The 19,936-nt window shown below is 47.2% G+C and overlaps 1 protein-coding gene across 1 annotated transcript in view; it reads left to right on the forward strand.

Annotated features, from left to right (window-relative positions):
* Tmem132c (transmembrane protein 132C) overlaps window positions 1–19,936 on the forward strand; it is a 307,579-nt gene that overhangs the window by 243,452 nt on the left and 44,191 nt on the right. The window contains exon 4 of the mRNA XM_021187016.2: window positions 8,068–8,251. Within this exon, the coding sequence (XP_021042675.1) occupies window positions 8,068–8,251 (184 nt within the window). The remainder of the gene's footprint in view (window positions 1–8,067; window positions 8,252–19,936) is intronic.

Below are 19,936 nucleotides of genomic sequence, written 5' to 3' on the forward strand. Positions count from 1 at the left end.
ACAGAGAGAGAGAGAGAGAGAGAGAGAGAGAGAGAGAGAGAGAGAGAGAGAGAGAGAGAGACCTACACCTATAGATCTTGGCATAGAGACACTTTCCCAGCATTCCAGTTGCTAACTCATCTTCAGTTTCAACACCTGGGAGGTGAGAGCAGGAAGATCAAGAGTTCAAGGCCAGCCTCGTCTATGTAAGAGATTTGAGGCCAGCCTGAGCTATCTGGGCAACTGTCTCAGAAACCAAAAGCAAAAATACAAGAAGTAACAGCCCCTGTGTTTTTCCCCTTGTGGTGTTTGTCATCCGTCTAGAAGGTGGTCGGGGAGATCTGGATTGAGTCATGTGTCAGGAACCTTGGTCCTTGAAACAGGGATTTGCCTCCCATGATGCTAGTACTTCTTCATATGACTGTTTCAAGGACTCTGGGTACTGACAGGAATTGAATGCCCAGCATGTGTGCACCATCAATTCTGGTTCATAGCTCTCTCTTACTTAATCCAGTTTCCAGTGCCCTGAGCAATATTATGAATGGATGGCCCACAACCATCCATGGATGTGAATGCATGCTAACACCAAACCTACACTACTTCAGTACATTTGGACTTTCACCCACCCACCCACACTTTGGTGTGTGTGTGTGTGTGTGTAGTGTGCATGTGTGTCCATCTCTGTCTCTCTCTTCTCTATCTCGGTCTCTGTTTCTCTCTGTCTTTCTCCGTCTGTTTTCCCCACCCCTGTCTGTCTGGTGGGCTTGGCGCCCAGGCTCCCTCTGCTGATACTGAAACATTCAAGATATGCAGTTCCTTTGTCTAATCCTAAGATATTGTTCTGAGACCAGTTAAGGAAACTAGGCAGGAGAAGCCATGGGGCCAGGTGAGAGGCAAAACCTGCTGCCGTCACAGGCTCGGTTGCCTCTGTGGGTTCCTCTTCTGCCTGAGTTCTTTCTTCCTGCCTGATGTTACCCACTCCCAGCAGCCTCTGCGGCTGGGTAGGCCAGGCAGAAGGGCCAGTGCCCAGGATGGCTTGCTCAGAAAGCTAGCTGCTCTGTTGACGGTGAGCCTCCCCTTCTGCCTCCAGCTGCAAAACAGGCATCCGATTTGTTGCTCTTCTGTCTCCTCACACATTGCAGATGTACACTTAATATCTCTTCAGAGACTACATACTGCCGATTGCAGATGAAGGGAGCCAGAGACCTCCCAGCCGGGCTCCTAGAGGAAACACCACTGCTGTTCCTCCCAGACAGAGAGAGCACAAAGGCCCAGCTGTCACGGCTGCTTTGTAACACTTCAGCATGAGGAGGACCCTGGGACCCAAAACCATTTTTTTCGGCAGGATGATGTTTCCCATCTCCAGTGTGAACACACAGTATTATCCAATTCCCCACAGCCTGCAGTCAAGGAGTCCCCCTAAACGGAGTTTACTCTAAGCCAAAATTACAGCCTTTAAACTGATTTCTCAAAGGATCTGGTTCATTTCAGCCTCTTTTCTCTCCGTTCCAGCTGCTTCCAAGACACCTAAGAAAGGCTTTTTTTCTAAATTGGAAGTCCCGTCGGACAGCCTCAGCTAAGCAACTACAGCTTCCACATTCCACATCTTTCTCTGTCACAGATGCTCTGGGGACACGAGGCTAGGGGCGTGGCATCTGAGGTTGGAGGGGCTGCTGGCCAAGGGGCACTCCTTTTTTAGTGAGCCCATTGGTCCATGAAGGAGAGTGGGGATGACCATTGGGTCCTGTGTCTATTTCTCCATTTGGCTGCCTGTTTTTTTCTTGATACCTGATTCTCACACAGGGTCTGGCGGTGGGTAATTGTTTAAGGCAGCTGATACCTTCCAAGCTGGGAACTCTGGTGTCAGAGCTCAGGGATGCTTACAGTTCGGGGGGTACACTGTGGCTCTCTGGAGGCCTGAGAGGCAGACACTTCTTCCCAAAGTCACTTCGCCACACTCCAGCTTACCAGGTGTAGGGGTGGGATGAATGTGACCGCTATACAAAGTCTTAATACACAGCCCAGAGGCTATCCGGTCAAGCTTTTAACCTCAAGACTTACCCTCCCCAGAAATCCACTCCCTCTGATGAAGACTAAACTCCCCCCAAATCCCACAAGCTCCCCGAAACAGCATCCCCTGCTCAAAACCCAGTGTTCAGATGGGCGTGTCTGGGAGGTAGGAGCAAGGACATACCTTGTTTAAACCATCCCACTGCTCAGCCCTAGCTGAGTCCCGGATGCTTAGAAAATGTCACTGCAGCGGATGTCAAAGAGAATCCTGGGACAAGAGAGGAGCCTCGTGGCGTGTTCATAGACATTGGTTGGGCCACTCTCTTCCCTGTGCCTTTAGCTGAGTAACTGGACAGTTGACAGCGGGTATCTGGGAAGGTCTCCATGGCGCTTCCCCACCCACCGTCAGCTACAGTGGTCGCTTCTGGGTGTTTCCAAAGAGTGCCTGGCAGGGGTCTACTCTTCTGAATGCTTGATGGATGGCTGACTGTTGAGAAATGAGTAGAGGAAGCCTTCTGTTCTAGAGCTAAGAAACTTTCCTTCATCCCCCTCAGGGCCCGTTCCTCTCAGCCGTTAGCGCCACCGCAGAGACCCGCAACTCATCAATTACAAACATTAACTGTAAATTACACTTTTGCATAGTTAATTCAGACTCCTCATTATGTACTTAGCAGAACTTAGCAGGCGTAAAATTCAATAGCAAGCTTTGGAGCAGATCCAGCGTCTGTCCTCTGTGATATTTGGGAAAGGCAAAGTTTTAGGAGTGGACCTCGGAGCGTGTCTTCTCTGGAAGGTCTCCAACAGACCCTGCTTTTTTCTTTTTTTCTTTTTTTTTTTTTTTGCTATTTTTTTCCCTCTTGGAATGAGTTCAACCCTTCTGGAAAAGCTGATAGCTCCAAAGCATGCCTCCGCTGTCCTTCCTAACAAAACGAAGACTCTAACCCCCTCCTGTGTAGAAATTAATATTAACCTGACTACTGGAAGGAAAAAGTGTGAATATCAGGAAGCCAGGCGGTCGGTCGCTCATCTATTATTCATTTAGCAAACATTTACTGCGTCCCTCTGGTGGGTCAGCACGGTAATGTGTCATTTGAAGGTAATAGAAGGATTCCATAGCCCTGCTACTAGGGAGCGTGAATTGGTGAAGGGAGATGTGGCTATTGAACCCCCAAGTGCAGATAAATGTACACTGACTGGGTCATGTGGCCCTGTAAGTGAAGGGTGAGTTCCAAGCCACAGGGGTTCAATGGCATCAGTGGGGTGAGCTGTGGGCAGCAGGATAGGTTGATGATAAGTGATGTGGATGGAAATACTTACAGAAGGCCTGAGTGGAGGCACACCTGGGGTGCCTGAGTGGTAGAGGCGGCCAGACAGAGAAAGAGACTAAGAAAACATAAGAGAGAAGTCCTCTTGTCAGGACTGGGAGATGAAAGCATTGTGGGTTCATCTTAGTGAGGGTTTTTACTGCTGTGAACAGACACCATGACCAAGGCAACTCTTATAAGGACAACATTTAATTGGGGCTGGCTTACAAGTTCAGAGGTTCAATCCATTAGCATGGCAGCATTCAGGCAGGAATGGTGCAAGAGGAACTGAGAGTTCTACATCTTCATCTGAAGGCTGCTAGAAGACAGCTCCCCATGTGGTTAGGAGGGTCTCATTGCCCATGCCCACAGTGACACACTTCCTCCAACAAGGCCACACCTACTCCAACAAGGCCACAGCTCCTAGTAGCGCCACTCCCTGGGCTAAGCATATACAAACCATCACAGGGCCCCAGCCCAAGGCTTAATAAAATGCATGTGCTGAGTTTAACTTCAGGCAACAAACACAGAAGGAAGATTTTCAAACTCTCTCTCCAGTGTACGGGGGCAGTGTGTGACTCTACTCATTGGCTGCATTGCATTTGGTGCTACCCAGAAGCCCCTGTGATGGTCAGACTTGAATGTTAACTCCATGACCTGGGAGACACATCTGGATGCCTCTCTAGGGACATGTCCAGACATGCTTCACTGAGGAGGGAAGCCCTGAATGTGAGTGGCACCATCCCGTGGACCAGAGCCCTGGACTGATTCAGAAGATTTTAAATGTCACTGAACAGTCTAGTCATTGGAGATCCACAGGAATCTGTGTCCAAACCCCAGCCCACCCCGCAAAAGCCAAGAACTCTGATGGGCAAGCACAGATATTAGAACTGTATACAGCCTTTCAGCTTACTCACTCTGGTCCTCCCAGGTTGAGAGTTAATGGGTCAAGCACCTTACCTGAGATCTCCCTTCAACTCCACAGAGGAGTCATAGTTCAGTCCCAGAACCTGTGATTGTACCATCCACCCATCCTGTCTCTGCACACGCACTGAGAGATGGAGGGAAAGGAAGTGGGAGAAGCTGGTGCCCACACGGAAAGCTTTCTGTGCACAGCTGCAATGTTGAACCTTGACCCTTTGTAACCATCTCCATTCTGATTTCTGAATGTCTACTCTTGACCTTTCCGTTGTCTTTGTGGAGAGCACACCTGGGGATCCATTGCTTTCCTCCCAACTTCTGGGGTACTTAAATCATTAGCGGGGCTGCAACTCAGGTTCCTTTTAGGTTTTTGGAGTCCTTTAAACAATGATATTGCCGTTTACATAAAATACAGGGCAAAGCTGTCTTTCCTTTGCCTCTCCCATGTAGTTAACCTGCTTCTCTAGGTCTTTAGTCTTCGGGGTAGGAGATAGAAGTCAAAGGTCATCTGTTTGCTTGTTTCAGTGTGTGTGTGTGTGTGTGTGTGTGTGTGTGTGTGTGTGTGTGTGTCTGTCTGTCTATCTGTCTGTCTCTGTGTGAGGGAATATAGGTGTGTGCAGATGTGTGTGCATATGTATGTGCACATGGAGGCCAGAGGACAACCTCCACCCTTATCCATCAGTTTACTGTTGAGTAACCACTTTATTTTGCTGTTGCTTTTGTTTAAACACTTATTACTTTGTAAAATTCTCTGGGGGGGGGCATGGGTATGTTAGTATGGGTGCCCAAGGAGGTCAGAGGCCTCATGTGAGGCTTGAAAGTTCACTCAGATCCTCTGCAAAAGCATTCCATATCCCAAGCCTCTGAGGCATCCTTTTAGTCCCTATAGATTTACTTTATTTTAATTATACACATTTGTGTGTGTGTGTGTGTGTGTGTGTGTGTGTGTGTATTTATAAGGATGTGCACATGTATACAAATACCCATGAAGACCAGAACATAGATCTTGTGGAACTGAAGTTACAGGCAGTTGTAAGCCATATAGCATGCATGCTGGAAACAAAGCTTGAACCTTCTGTGAGAGCAGTTACGAACTCGGTAATGTCTGAACCTCTCTTCATCTCCCATCTCCCTTGTTTTCTACAATAGAGTCACTCACTGGAACCTAAGGCACATCAATTTAGTTAGGCTCCCTAGCCAGCTACCCATAGGGACTCACCTCTTTCTGTCTCCCAAGCACTGTGTATGTCACAACAGGTGTGTGCTATTATACCCAGCTGTTTTACATCAGTGCTGGGAATCAAGGCCCCGTGCTTGTATGGCTAGCTCTTACAGAGTCATCCCTTTAGCCTTTTTTTTTTTAAAGATTGATTTTTATTTTATGAATATGAGTGTTTTGCCTGTGTATCTGTACCTAGTGCCCACAGTGGCCAAAAGAGGATGTCAGATCCCCTGGGACAGATGATTGAGATCTGCCTCGTGGGTGCTAAGAACTGAACAGAGGTCTTCTGCAAGAGCAGCTAATTCTCTTAACCACACACCCATCTCTCCAGCCCTCCTGTTTGCTTATCTTTAAAGATGAATCCAGGAGTCAAATCCAGATGTGCCGTCCTTTCCCACAGGGCAGGCTTCACAAACTCCTCCTTCCTGTTGCTCTCTGGTCCTGAGTTCAGAGTTTTGTCTTGTGTACTAACGACAGACAACAGAGGGGAGGCCAGGGCCTTTCTCTGCACTCCCATGTTGAATCTCAGCTGATCAGATAACCTCCCTCAGAGCTCTGAATGGGAACCACTGGCACGAAGGATGGAGACTATAGAAGCCTGTGTGTTTGGGTAGGAGGTATAGACGCCTCTAGGGCCCTTTTCCTAGGATTCTAGCTTTGCAAACCTCTCTTTGCCCATCTCACCCCATTTCTTTCTCTCTCCCTATCCTGCTCACACTGAGACACTTTTTCAGTCCCCACTTCCTCAGTTAACTCAAGGGGGAGCCTGCCAAGGGAATCGATAAACCTCAGCACCATGGACAGCTCCCCGGAAAGGTGCCTGGGTGAGCAGCATGGGAAAGATTTGTTTGGGTTCCTGACAATGCTCAGAAGCAGGAGTGAAACACAGCCTGTGATCAGACTGTACTGTTCTCGTGAGAAAGGCTTCCCCATTCAGAATTTTATTTCTTTATTCCGTGAGTCTCTTTGCTTCCACAGGCACTAAACCTCCAGGCTGGGAAGTTAAACTCCTTTTGGCTTTTAGCTCACTCTTAGGCTATGGTTTCTTGCAGATGAGTCCAAGGGATTTGGGAAGTTGGGTTTTCAATAGTCTGGAATTTGTTGTGGCTATTGGGGGTATTAACTTACTTTTTTTTTTCAAGACAACTTTGAGGTTTTCTTTCAAGGGTTACATCTGTAAATCCCCAACATTGATGATGATGATGATGATGATGATGATGATGATTTTAGCATTTTGCAGTTTGACATTTTTTTAAAGTTTTATTTATTATTTATTTTTATATGTAAGTACACTGTAGCTGTCTTCAGACACACCAGGAGATGGCGTGATGGTTGTGAGCCACCGTGTGGTTGCTGGGATTTGAACTCAAGACCTTCGGATGAGCAGTCAGTGCTCTTAGCCACTGAGCCATCTCTCCAGCCCCCCAACATTGACTTATCAAGTTAAGGTTTCTGACACTCTCTGGTGTTACCTAAGTGCTTATATCTCTCTCTCCCTAACTCCAGCATCACCACACTCCCCTGCTATGTGGATGCTCTTTTATTATTTATATTTATTTATTATTATTTCTATAAGTACACCATAGCTGTCTTCAGACACACCAGAAGAGTGCATCAGATCCCATTACAGATGGTTGTGAGCCACCATGTGGCTGCTGGGAATTGAACTCAGGACCTCTGCAAGAGCTTTCAGTGCTCTTAACCTCTGAACCATCTCTCCAGCCCTTTTTATTATTATTATTATTATTATTATTATTATTATTATTAATTTTAAGTGGATGTTCTTAATCTTCTTAAAGCAGATGCTCACTGGATAGACTGCCTCCTTTTCTTTGCTGCCATCTTCCAGCACAATGCATATAAGGGAACATCTAGTATGGATGGATTCTGAGTGAGGATATGATATACAGAGCTGGATGAATCAGGCTCACATGCATGGCAGAGTCCAAAAGACAAGGTCTCATGTATCCCAGGTTAGCTTTGAAATCATAGTGTAACCAGGATGACTGTGAACCTCAATCCACCTGCCTCAGTTTCCCACATGCTGGGATCACAGGTGTGCACCATCATGCCTGGTGGACAGAGAGCTGGGAATTGAACCAGTGGCTTTGTACATGCCAGCAAGCGTGCACATCAACTCTTCTAGTTGAGCTACACCCCAGCTCCATGGATCTGACTTCAAAGTACATGTTTATGGCAAGTCCCCACTTGAACACAAAAGCAAGAAGCATTATCTGTGTGTGATGGTGCACATTAATCCCAGCACTCAGGATTGGAGATGTCTACAAGTTTGTGGCTACCCTGGTCTACTGAGTAAACTCCAAAAAAGCTCTAGATATGTAGTGAGCCCTTATCTCAAAAACAATCCAAAGACCTCACCCCTCCACACAGTGACCAGTGCTCAATATTTAAGAATTTTTCTTCAGATCTGCAGCTTGTGGGTGCTGTTCTGTCCCCACTCCCCACTCTCTAACTTAAAGGTGACATTGTGCTTCAAGTGCCAGGGTCCATTCCTGAGAGGTGGTTCCCTCCTCCCCTCGTTCTGAGCACCATCGTGGGACTGGGGTAAAGGGAGAGAAGGAACCTTCAGACAACATCACATTCAAGCCGTTTCCTTCCATTCCCTTCCAGGAGCAGCAATTTGTTCAGCGAGGTCATGCAAATGAATTTTGAAATCACCAGCTTCAGCAGCCTCTCGGGGACACAGCCCATCACATGGCAGGTGGAGTACCCGAGGAAGGGGACCACGGACATCGCTGTGTCCGAGATTTTCATCAGCCAGAAGGACCTCGTTGCCATTGTCCCCCTTGCTATGGTAAGTCACGATGCCATGATAGCCCTTGAGTTCTACTGACTGACAGTCCCTCTGCGTGCTTCCCCTTTCCCAGGTCATCGCTACAATTATTTGATTATTTGATGCATAAGTGGCTTTTCTTCCTCCACCCTAGGATTGGCAACATCACCTTTCATTGGCTAAGCTTCCCAGATAATGTGTCATGGTACTAGATGCATCTCCCTACCAAAGTCCTTGTTGCTTGCTTCTGTTTTAAACCTCTTCATCTCTCTCCTTTTCCTGCTCCCATTTTTAGAAACTTTAGGCTGCCGTGTGTCCTGGTCAGGATGAGCTGGCCTAGGCCTGCCGCAACGAGTGACCACAGATCTCAGAGACCTGAGTTAACCCAAGTTATTCGTGACTATATGGCATGGTGTAAATATGGGAAAATATGCTGGTGGGTTTTAACTCTCAACTTGACACAACCTGGAATTACCTGGGAAGGGAGTCTGAATGAAGAATTACCTGGCTCAGGTTCGCCGGTGGGTGTGTCTGTGGGGGGGGAGGGTTATCTGGATGGTCAGTTGAGGTGGAAAGACCCACCCTGAATGTGGGCAGCGCCATTTCATGGACTGTGTAAGTGTGACGAAAACGGGCTGCCCGCCCATCCCAGGGGCAGGCAGGCAGCGTGTGTGAGTTCTCCCCTCTCTGCTCTTGACCGTGGACGTGGATACAGCCTGATAAACTGCCTCAGTCCCTGCCTTGACATCCCCTTAATGACGGGCTGTAACCTGGAAGTGTAAGCCAAAGAAGTCCTTTATGTTCTAAGCCCCTTCTGTTAAGGGTGTTTTCTTAGAGCAACAGAAAGGGAACCAAGACTGCAGGGGCCCCTGTCCTATGCAGCTCCCCCAACAAGGGGGCGCTCCTAGCCCCTCCCTGCTCCCTGTAGGCAACTTCTTCACCCCATTTCCCTGGGACCATGGATAAGACTCTCACAATAGTCAAGAAGTCAGCAGATGGTGTACAGTGGATGGGCCACACTGGAGTTACAGGACCTCGTGCTCTCCATCCCTCCTACCATGGGGCCGGATCATATGTGTTGAGCATCTAGCATTCTCACTGATGAGCTCTAATCAGCAAGCATCCTGTTTAACTGGATTAATAAGAGATGATGGGAAATGGATTGTTCAGGATTCTTCAGCTTACGTAAGAGAGAAAACCAATCTGAACTTAAAATGTTTTTCAGACTCCTATGTGTATGCATTGTATGGTTTAGAAGATCTACCTAGGACCTTTTAAGACCTTCTAGGAAAGATTATTGGTGCTTGTCTGTAAACCACACCTTGGCTGCTCCAGGCCTTGGGTAGCTTACTCTCTGTTAGACTGGCAGGTGGCCCATGGTAGGAGCCACGATTGCGTTGTCACAGCAGAAAGGATGAGACCCTCACTGCCAATCATTCAGAAATTCCTCCCCACCCCACCCCCACCCCCACCCCCGGGAAGCTCTGGTTAATAGCATTGGACAAGAGAGATGGCTCTCTAGTTAAGAAAGCTTATTCTGTACTTTCAAAGGACTGGAGGAGTTCAGTTTCTAGCCCCAGCTGCCTTTATCTCCCGTTGAGGGGATCTGATGCCCTCTTCTGGTCTCTGAAGGCACTGCATGTACATATATGCGTGTGCGTATACACACACACACACAATTTAAAAAAATAAAAAAGAGTAAATCTTTGGAAGCGTTAGCCAGACTTGTGTGCGCTCCCCCTCAGCCATTCATCGAAGTTAGAGAGAATGCTCCACTCTGCTTGCCAGGCCTAGAGCTATGTCCCCCAGGGCAGGTGCACAGTAGACCTCCGAATAGGTAGACGTGATGTATCATGGGAAAACCTGTCTCTCCCTGTTCGGTGGGAGACAGATGCTAGCCAGACACAACAGACATTACCCTACATGTCATCTGCTCCAGGATTCCTTAGCTTGGAGAAAGGAGAGAGTGATTATGCACCTTGCACTGTTGCTAATCACACGGTCTCTGAGCTGTAAGGGTCTCCCAAGGAAAATCAGCTGGCTTTGAACTCACTATACAATCCAGACTCACTTCAAAAGCTCAATCCCCCTGCCTCAGGCTCCACAGAACTAAGATTATAGGTGTGCGCCACTTTGCCTGGTTCATTCTTGGCTTTGAATGTGTAACCAGAACCCCAGGTAACCCTCCATCTGATAACTGACCTTGAAGTCTGTTTTCAAGCCTACATTTTATTTTTTTATTATTTTCTTTATTTAAATTTCAAATGCTATCCCGAAAGTTCCCTATACCCCACCCCCGCCCCTGCTCCCCTACCCACCCACTCCCACTACTTGGCCCTGGCCTTCCCCTGTGCTGGGTCATATAAAGTTTACAAGATCAAGGGGCCTTTCTTCCCAATGATGGCCGATTAGGCCATCTTCTGCTACCTATGCAGCTAGAGACTCGAGCTCAGGGGGTACTGGTTAGTTCATATTGTTGTTGCACCTACGGGGTTGCAGCCCCCTACAACTCCTTGGGTACTTTCTCTAGCTCCTCCATTGGGGGCCCTGTGTTCCATCCAATAGCTGACTGTGAGCATCCACTTCTGTGTTTGCCAGGCACTGGCATAGCCTCACAAGTGGCCGCTATATCAGGGTCCCTTCAGCAGAATCTTGCTGGCATGTGCATTAGTATCTGGGTTTGGTGGCTGATGGTGGGATGGATTCCCGGATGGGGTAGTCTCTGGATAGTCCATCCTTTCGTCTTAGCTCTAAATTTTGTCTCTGTACCTATATCCTTTCATGGGTATTTTGTTCCTTATTCTAAGGAGGAATGAAGTATCCACACAATGGTCATCCTTCTTGGTTTTCCTGTGTTTGCAAGCCTACATTTTAAACAGTTTTGTTTGTGTGCTCAAGAACTCTAAAATATTTACCGTGTGACCCATGACAATTTTTTTTTCCAAATCTGAATCCTAGAATTCATGCCAACATCCATTATGGAACATAAGCACCCAATTCCTATCCTGGCTATTTCAGAACGATAAGACATTCAAATGCTTTGAAAAGCAAAACCATTATAAAGACATAAGATATTATTCCGGCCCATTGTCAACACGTGAGTCCTTCTTGAAATGAGATGTCATTATTGTTGTTATTGTGATTTTACAGTGCTTTTAAGACAAGTTGAAATCACTTCTGATGTCACACCCCAAATCCTTTTGTCTGCAAGTTTTTACCTCGAGTGAATTCCGATTGGCTTCATGCCATTGTCACAGACAACGATGCCATCTCCACGCACCAGGCGTGCGTGCAGTTTGCATGTGGTCTCTAGGCTCAGGGGCTCACTGGAACATACAACTGGACTTCATTTGTGCAGCACAGCCTAGAGATTCGGGAGCAGTCGTCAGTGGGGTGTGAATGGGCACACCTTTAATCCCGGTTCTCAGACTGAGGGTAGGAGGATTGCTTCTGAGTTCAAAACCAGCCTGGGTGACATGGAAAGCTCTTGCCTCCAAAACTGAAAAAAAGGAGATGCTCTAACAAAAGGGTTTTAGATGAAATGGCTCAGAGGCACTTACAAACTGTGTTTTGGTATGAGCGTTTGAAAGTAACAAAATGTTTGGGGGATTTAGTTCTTTATGAAGAAAACAGACAATCATATCAGAAAGTGTTTTTTTAATAACTAAAATGAATTTAAGTACATTTATAACTAGCCCCCCAAAAGCAAAAGCAACCAACCAAACAAACAAACCTTTATTGATAGTAAGTAAGAGCAGGATGTACAGATCGACTCAAAGATGAGAAATTCTATTTCACTTTTTATCACTGGGATTAAACATATGACCCCATGCATACTCTGCGACACTCCCACCACTGAGATACAATCCATCCTTTTACTTTGAGGCACGGTCTCACTATGTTGCCCCAGATTGCCCTTGTTCCCATTCTATAGCCCAGTCAGGCCTCCAACTTGCCATCTTCCTGCCTCAGCATCCCAAATATCTAGAAATGACAGGACCAGCTAAAGGATATTTTTTTTTTAAGAAAGAGAAAAAACAAACCAAACACCATGAAGCAAGACCCCTGTTGCTAGTTGACAGCTGGTTAGGTCTTGGAAAACATTGAATAAGGGCTGGAGAAATGGCTCCGAGGTTAAAAGCACTTGCTGTTCTTGCAGAGAATCCCGGTTCGCTTCAACACTCACAATGTGTGGCCCATAACTGCTTATAACTCCACCTCCAGCATCCGCTTCTGACCTCAAGGGACACCCTCATACATGTGGGAAAAACATACATATACATATACATACTCATATATATATATATATATATATATATATATATATATATGAGTGGGACTATCAAAGAAGAATTTGTTACTCAAGGAAGTTCTCACCTCAGCACCATTTCTTCTCAAGCCCTTTACTCAGTGTAGAGAGAAAGCTGTGGGCAGGAAGAGCCACCGACAGACTGTACCATCGGGCCTCAGCATCTGACTCCCTCCAAGCTCTGAGCAGGCTGCACACATAGGTCTGTAAGAGCCCAGACAAGCAGAAGCCTGTTCATCCCATGCAGTAGCTGGTCCCAGCCTGCACAGCATCATCTCCGGACAGCTATGGACTGCCCTTCCCATCAGCATCGTTCCCAATAGCATCCTCTCCCTACCTGGTACCCTCCTCATACCCACATCAGGCTTGGGGCTGAGGTATGAATCTAGGAAGGACCAAGAGCATACCAGGTCTGTGGGGGTGGGGGGTAGCATGAAGTTGGTGAAGCCCTTGGGCTCTCAAATACATCTTGGGGTGATCATTTCTTCTATGTAAAAACAAATATCTATCTAAGACTGTTGATCAGAAGCAGAAGTCAGGTAAGGACTCAGTGGGCTCACTTCTTTGGGACAGGGGGTAAGGGGCTGTAGACTTATAGTAGAATCCACTGGTACTAATGATGCTCCCATTCTGAGAGTGTTCCATGCTTTATATAACCTCACATGTTGGTGGGGCTGCCCACATGGGGATGTCTTTCATAGGAGAGATGGCTCTTTACAAGTAGCTGAATGGGTATAAATAGATCTATTGTCCCAAATTGTCTTTCTACATTTTTTTTAAATGGGAGAGAAATACCCCAACTTTGGGCCAGGTGTGATGGCATATGTCCTTAATCCCAGCGCTCAGAAAGCAGAGTTCAAGGTCAGCCTGGTCTAAAACAAGTAGGTTCCAGGCCTCTTGGAGCTACATAGTAGAACTCTATCTTTTTAAAAAAAAACGAATTTTTAAAAAATTAAAAGCACTTTTAGGCCTACTCTAGTGAAAGACAGCTCTCATTTGACAGGAGCAAGAAGTTGCCTTCCCGGACAGAGGTTTTTCAGTTGGATTTCCTGGTGCTGGCCGGTTTACTTGGAGTTTTGATGAGTCTTCAAGTCATCATCATTTTATCAATGTAGACTCAAGATGAAGTCATTCCCCTTGACCCGTGCACATAGCAGGAACCTGGAGTTGTGTCCGTGGCTTTTCTGTGACACGTCATAATCTCTGATTAAGATCAAACTAAAACATAAAGTGTTACTCAGTAGCTACTCAAAGGGATCTGAGTGTGTGGACTACTGAGGCGGTGCCGCTAGGTCAGGGGTTCTCAACCCATGGCTCCTGATCCCTTTGGGAGGGTCAAATAACCCTCGCACCGGGGTCACATATCAGATATCCTACATGTCAACTATTTACATTAGGATTCATAACAGTAGCAAAGTTCCAGTTATGAAGAAGCAGTGAAAATAATGTTATGGTTGGGGGTCACCACAGCGTGACGAGCTGGATTAAAGGGTCCCAGCTTTGGGAAGGTTGTTGACTCTGCTGCTCTAGGGGACTAGAGGCTTCATGACGCATGTGAGATACTATGGCATGTGAGTGGTGTGCTGTAAGGAGCCAGTAGCTTGAGCCGTCTGTTGAGACTCTCTCCTATCTCATTGACCATTATCCACCGGCCGGGAATCTGGCAAATGTACTGACTGCACTGCACCCCCAACGATGTGGGTCCTGCACTCACAGAATTCTGATCTTTGGCTTCAGAGGGAGTCCACTGAGTGGCAGTCAGAAGTAACTGGTCATGGGTGGCTTGAATATTTCATCCCCAGAAGAGAGTCCATTGCAATACAGTTCCCTCTTTATTCCCAACCCAGAGCCAGCCTGACCTCGTTTAGAAATTGTGGCTTTGAAAACGTAATGATGTTGAGCTGTGGCCCTTTCGGATTAGGGCAGTCCCTGACATCGGGTGGCTGGTGATCGTTACTGAAGTATATTCGCAAAAGCCGAGATGGAACCAGCCTTCACCTCCACTGTTTGCTGTGCCCAAGCCTCTTCCCACTGCCAGGCTGTGCTCTTCTTCACGCTAATCAAGTCTCTGCTTACATTGTCTCGGGTCTACCTCAACACCTTACATCCCAGTCACCCTTCACCCGGCCTGCCTTTTCTTTCATAGAATGGTAGGGAATTGAATAGCACTTCTGCATTCATTATTTGAATTTCCCCCAGGAGGGGAAGGGATAGCTCTGTACCCTCCTGAGTCACACTTGGTAAACAGTGGGTGCTTAGTGAGAAGCTATTGGATGAGTCGATGGTCCGGTGGCAGGGTGGGGGAGGGTCATTTTTTTTTTATTAGCTCCTATTTGGTTGCTGTGATAAAATATCATATCCAAAAGTGGAGGAAAAGAGTGTGCTTGGGGTTATGGTTCCAGAGGGAGAGTCTGTAATGGAAAGGAGGCAGGGCAGCAGGCAGCCAGAGATGGCGGCTGAGGGATCACGTCTCAACCACAAAATGTGCAGCTGAGAGGGAGGGAGGGGGAAAGGGAGGGGGAGGGGGAGAGGAAAGGAAGGGGGAGGGGGAGAGGAAAGGAAGGGGAGGGGGAGAGAGACAGACAGAAAGAGAGAGAGGGGAGGGAGAGAGAGAGAGAGAGAGAGAGAGAGAGAGAGAGAGAGAAAGAGAGAGAGAACGAGAACTGGAAATAGATGAGGCTGTGAACGCATACTTCTCCAGGAAGGCTCCATGTTCTAGATCAGTGGTTCTCAACTTGTGAGTCATGACCCCTTTGAAGTTGAATGACCTTTTCACAAGGGTTGCCTAAGACAATCAGAAAACACAGATATTTACATAACAATTTATAACAGTAGCAAAATTACAATTATGAAGTAGCAACAAAAATACTTTTATGGCTGGGGCGGGGTTCACAACATGAAGAACTGCAAAGGGTCATAGAGTTAGGAAGATTGAGAACCACTGTCCTAGAGGTTCCACAGCCTTTCCAAACGGTGCCACCTACTGGGGACCAAATGTTCAAACACATGAGCCTCCTAGAGGGGGGGCATTCCTCATTCAAACTACCACAAAATGGTGGGTGGGTGGATGGATAGATGGATGGATGGATGGATGGATGGGTGGGTGGATGGATGGATGGATGGATGGATGAATGGATGGGTGGATGGATGGATGGATGGATGGATACGTGGATGGATGAATGGGTGAATGGGTGGATGGATGGATGGATGGATGGATGGATACGTGGATGGATGGATGAGTGGATGGATGGATGGATAAATAGATAACTATTTGAAGAGATTGCAAGATAGAGAAGGTAGATAAGGAGCTTGCTGTGCAAGCACGAGAAACTGAGTTTCGATTCCCAGAACTGTGAAGGTGGGCATGGCAGTCTGTCATGGTAAAACTAGCACCGTGAAGGCACAAACAGGAGAATCAAACTCTAGCTTACTTACACACTCAAAAACACAAGAACAGGCACACACGTATAAGGAGATATAGAGGCTTGCACAGACACACCACACACCTACATACACACAAAGAGATACCACAAAAAATACACACAGCAAGCATACTTACCACACACATACACACACACCACCTAAACATACATGCAAACACACCTATGCATACAGACATACCACACATACAGAAAGACCACACATACACACACACACACACACACACACACACACACACAAAACTTTCATTAGAGAGAAGCAGTGTAGCACTCATTCACCAGGTTGATTGGGGAGCCAGTGCATAATCTATGTGTGGTCCCCTCCCCAAGTGGATGCCCAAGCACATCACCCTTGTCCTGATAGACACCACAGGGCCAGATGTGCCATCCGCCACAGAAATGAGAGACATCCATTACTCAGACACGGGATTTGACAGCCTGTGTTGCAAGCAGACCTAACATTTACTTCTAAGGCTATAGAGGTGTTACCTCGGACTGTGCGTGTGTGGTATTCAGAGTCCAGAAGCCAAGCTGCTAAGCTAAAGCACTGTACAGGTCCTGAGGGGAGGGGAAGGGAGGGAGAAGTTCTCAGCGACACAGAAGCCCTGCTGTGTCGAGTCCCAGCATACCAAGCATTCTTGAAAAGAGAAACCAAAGAGAATGAATAATAGAATTTCATCCCTGAGAACCTTAGGTGGGTACAGATTTTAATGAGAATTAAGCCTGGTATTTTTGCCCTCGAAAGTAATACAAGAACAGTTAGATGAAACAAGAGCTCTCCCCCGCCCCCCCAGTTTGGGTATGGTCAAGGAGTTTTAAAGGTCCGAATCAGCACATTCATTTACTTTATGGAGAATTGTTCTCTTTGCCTTCCAAACATACGGGCAGGCAGGTTCCTTCTTCACTTTGAGTGGTCCCCAGGTCACACACAATCCTCCGACTTCGCTTGCACTAACCCCAGGTCACCCACCACCTCCATGAGATGCTGTTCCCACTGCTGAGGAGCCAGGGCACAACCTGAATCCTACTCCACTCTGAAGCTGTGCTCCAATGATGGCCATCCCTGGCTCCCCGCCCATGTTGGCAAAGATTGTTGCTGAGGGTGGAAGTCCCAAACCCACCACTGTAACTCAGAACCCATCCCCTCCCCTCGATCCTGGACCTGTCCTCCTCCACACTCTCCCAGTTCATTCCCAGGCAAGGCAAGCCCCACTTAGTCTTTCACTCCACCGACTGCGTGGGATGTAGTGGTTGGAATGAAATGGCCCCCATAAGGCTCATAGGGCGTGGCACTATTAAGAGGTATGGCCTTCTTGAAGAAAGTGCATCACTGGCATGTCAGATGTTCAAGCCAGGCTCTGCTGTCAATCTCTCTTCTTGCTGCCTGTGGACCAGATGGACTCTCAGCTACCTCTGCAGCCCCATGCCTGCATGTATGCCGCCATGCTTCTTGCCATGATGATAATGAACTAAACCTCTGAACCGTAAGCCAGCCCCTATTGAATGTTTATAAGAGTTGCCGTGGTCATGGTGTCTCTTCACAGCAATAGAAACTATAACTAAGACATGGGACTTATTCAGATTTTCTCATCGCCATTGTTTAAAAAGTAACTTTGCTAAATTACAATGGATAAGTAAAAATTGTCCATAAGCTGATAAATTTGGATATATTGCCACAATCAAAGTACTAAACGTTCCCCTGTCTCCTAGAACTCTTTTCTGCATATGGCTTGGACGAAGGCTCTCTTGTGGCATGTTTCCCAGCCATGGTACTGTTGGAAGTAATGGAACCTCTAAGATGGCAGTTCTCAACCTGTGGGTCATAGCCCCCATAGGAGTTGCACATCTGATATCTTGAATATCGGGGTGTTTACATGGTGACTCATAACAATTGCAAAATTACAGCTATAATGTAGCAAAGAAATAATTTTATGGTTGGGGTCAGCATGACATGAGGGACTGTATGAAAGGGTCACAGCATTGGGAAGGTTGAGAGGCAGCATTGGGAAGATTGAGAGGCACTGCTCTAAGAGGCAGAGCCTACTGGAAGGATGTTAGGTCATTGGCCAGGCATAAGAGTCTTCCTGAAAGGGACTGTGGCCATCCATCATACACATCACCTGTCTCACTTTGCCTACTAGCCACCGTGAAGTGAATAGGTTCTTAGAGCCATGTACTCTTATCACAATCCTGCCTCCTCCTGGGGCAAAAGAAATGGGCTACTTAAAAATGATGGACAGAAAGAAGAAAGAGAGGAAGGGAGGGAGGGAGGGAGGGAGGGAGGGAGGGAGGGAGGGAGGGAGGGAGGGAGGGAGGGAGGGAGGGAGGGAGGGACAGACTATGGTCTCTGAAACCAAACATCGAAGTCAACCTTCCCTTCTATTATAAAGTTGACCACACCAGGCGTTTTGTTGTAGGATAAGATGTAGTAACTTTGTTCTTTTGTTTTTGAAAGTTGGTGCTTGTGCACACACAGAACACTTAACATGAAGTGTCCCCTAAGTGTGTATGTTATGTGTGCTTATTCATGGGTGGACATGCACAAATGGAAGCCAGAGATGAGCCTCAAGGTCCGTTCCTGGGCAACTGTGTGCCTCATTGCTTAAGGCAGGCTCTCTCATTGCCTTGGAACTCGCTAACCAGGCCAGGCTGGGTCACAACAGCCCTGCTCCTGAGATCTTCCCTTTTTGCACCTCCTGAGCCCTGGGATTACAACTGTGTGCCACTGCCATCATAATTCTAATCTCTATACTCAAGAGGCAGAGGCAGGCAGATTATCATGAGTGCAAGGGCAGCGTGGTCTACAAAGCATGATCCAGGCCAACCAGGGCTGTGTAATAAGACCCTGTCTCAAAAAAAAAAAAAAAAAAAGTGTGCCATCATGCCCAGATTTTTAAAGTGAGTTCTGGGATTTGAACTCAGGTCCTTGTAGTTGTGAGGCAGGCACTTTGCTGAGTCAGCCACTTCCCCAGCTCAGGATGTCCTTTTAACAAAGTCTTGGGTATACCACAGTATCCTGTGGTTAGCTACAAACACATACCTAGAACCTGCTCTTCCAGCATAATTGGAGCCTCACACCCACTGGTTGATATTCTTCTCGCCCCTCCCCAGCATCTCTACCAATCACATCTCCCTCCTCTTCTGCATGCGGGCCATACTAGGTCCATCCACGAATGGAAGCATCTGCATCTGCTCTGTTGGAGGACCACTGCATCCCTCCAGCTCATCCATGTCAGCATTTCCATTTTCATGGCTGAATAGTATTTCATACCCTTGGACCAGATTTTCTTCATTCAGCTGTTGGGGACACTGCAGTTGTCTTCGTATTTCCGTTGTCACCATATTGCTGCAGTACGTATGGGGCACAGATGTCTCTCATTCTTTTGTTTTTATGCCTCAGTTGGTGGACATTCTTCCTGCATCCTACACCCCCCCACCCACACACACACATATGAATAATGATGGGTGTGAGCCCCTTCTCAGCATCTGGAGATGATCTCACAGTTTCCCCGAGATGTGGTGTGTTACTCCCATTTTTCGGCTGGGAAAGTTGAGGCTCAGGGAAGTAAAGCCAACCAACCGGTCAAGAGCATATAAGCTGGTCAGGGCCTTGCCGGGGCTTGACCTAGGTGTGACTTCAGTGTCTTTCCTCGGACTCAGCAGCTGGGACTAGCCGAGAAGCTGAATGTACAGTCCTGACAGAGTGTGCGTGCTGTGCCACAGCCCTGTTGAAGCCAAGTCTGTGATCTTTATTTCCAGGGCTTTTCTCCAGTCTCTCTCTCTCTCTCTCTCTCTCTCTCTCTCTCTCTCTCTCTCTCTCTCTCCTCTCTTTCCCCCTGCCTTTCTATAATAAAGCTCTTAATCCCCCATCCAATTCCACAGTTGGCAAAGTGGAAATTCCCTGCAGGGACGGTTGCCAAGTTTACCCTAAATATTTGCTTCTGCGTGACATAATTT

The sequence above is a fragment of the Mus pahari genome, chromosome 23 (assembly GCF_900095145.1).
Source record: "Mus pahari chromosome 23, PAHARI_EIJ_v1.1, whole genome shotgun sequence".
NCBI lineage: Eukaryota > Metazoa > Chordata > Mammalia > Rodentia > Muridae > Mus > Mus pahari.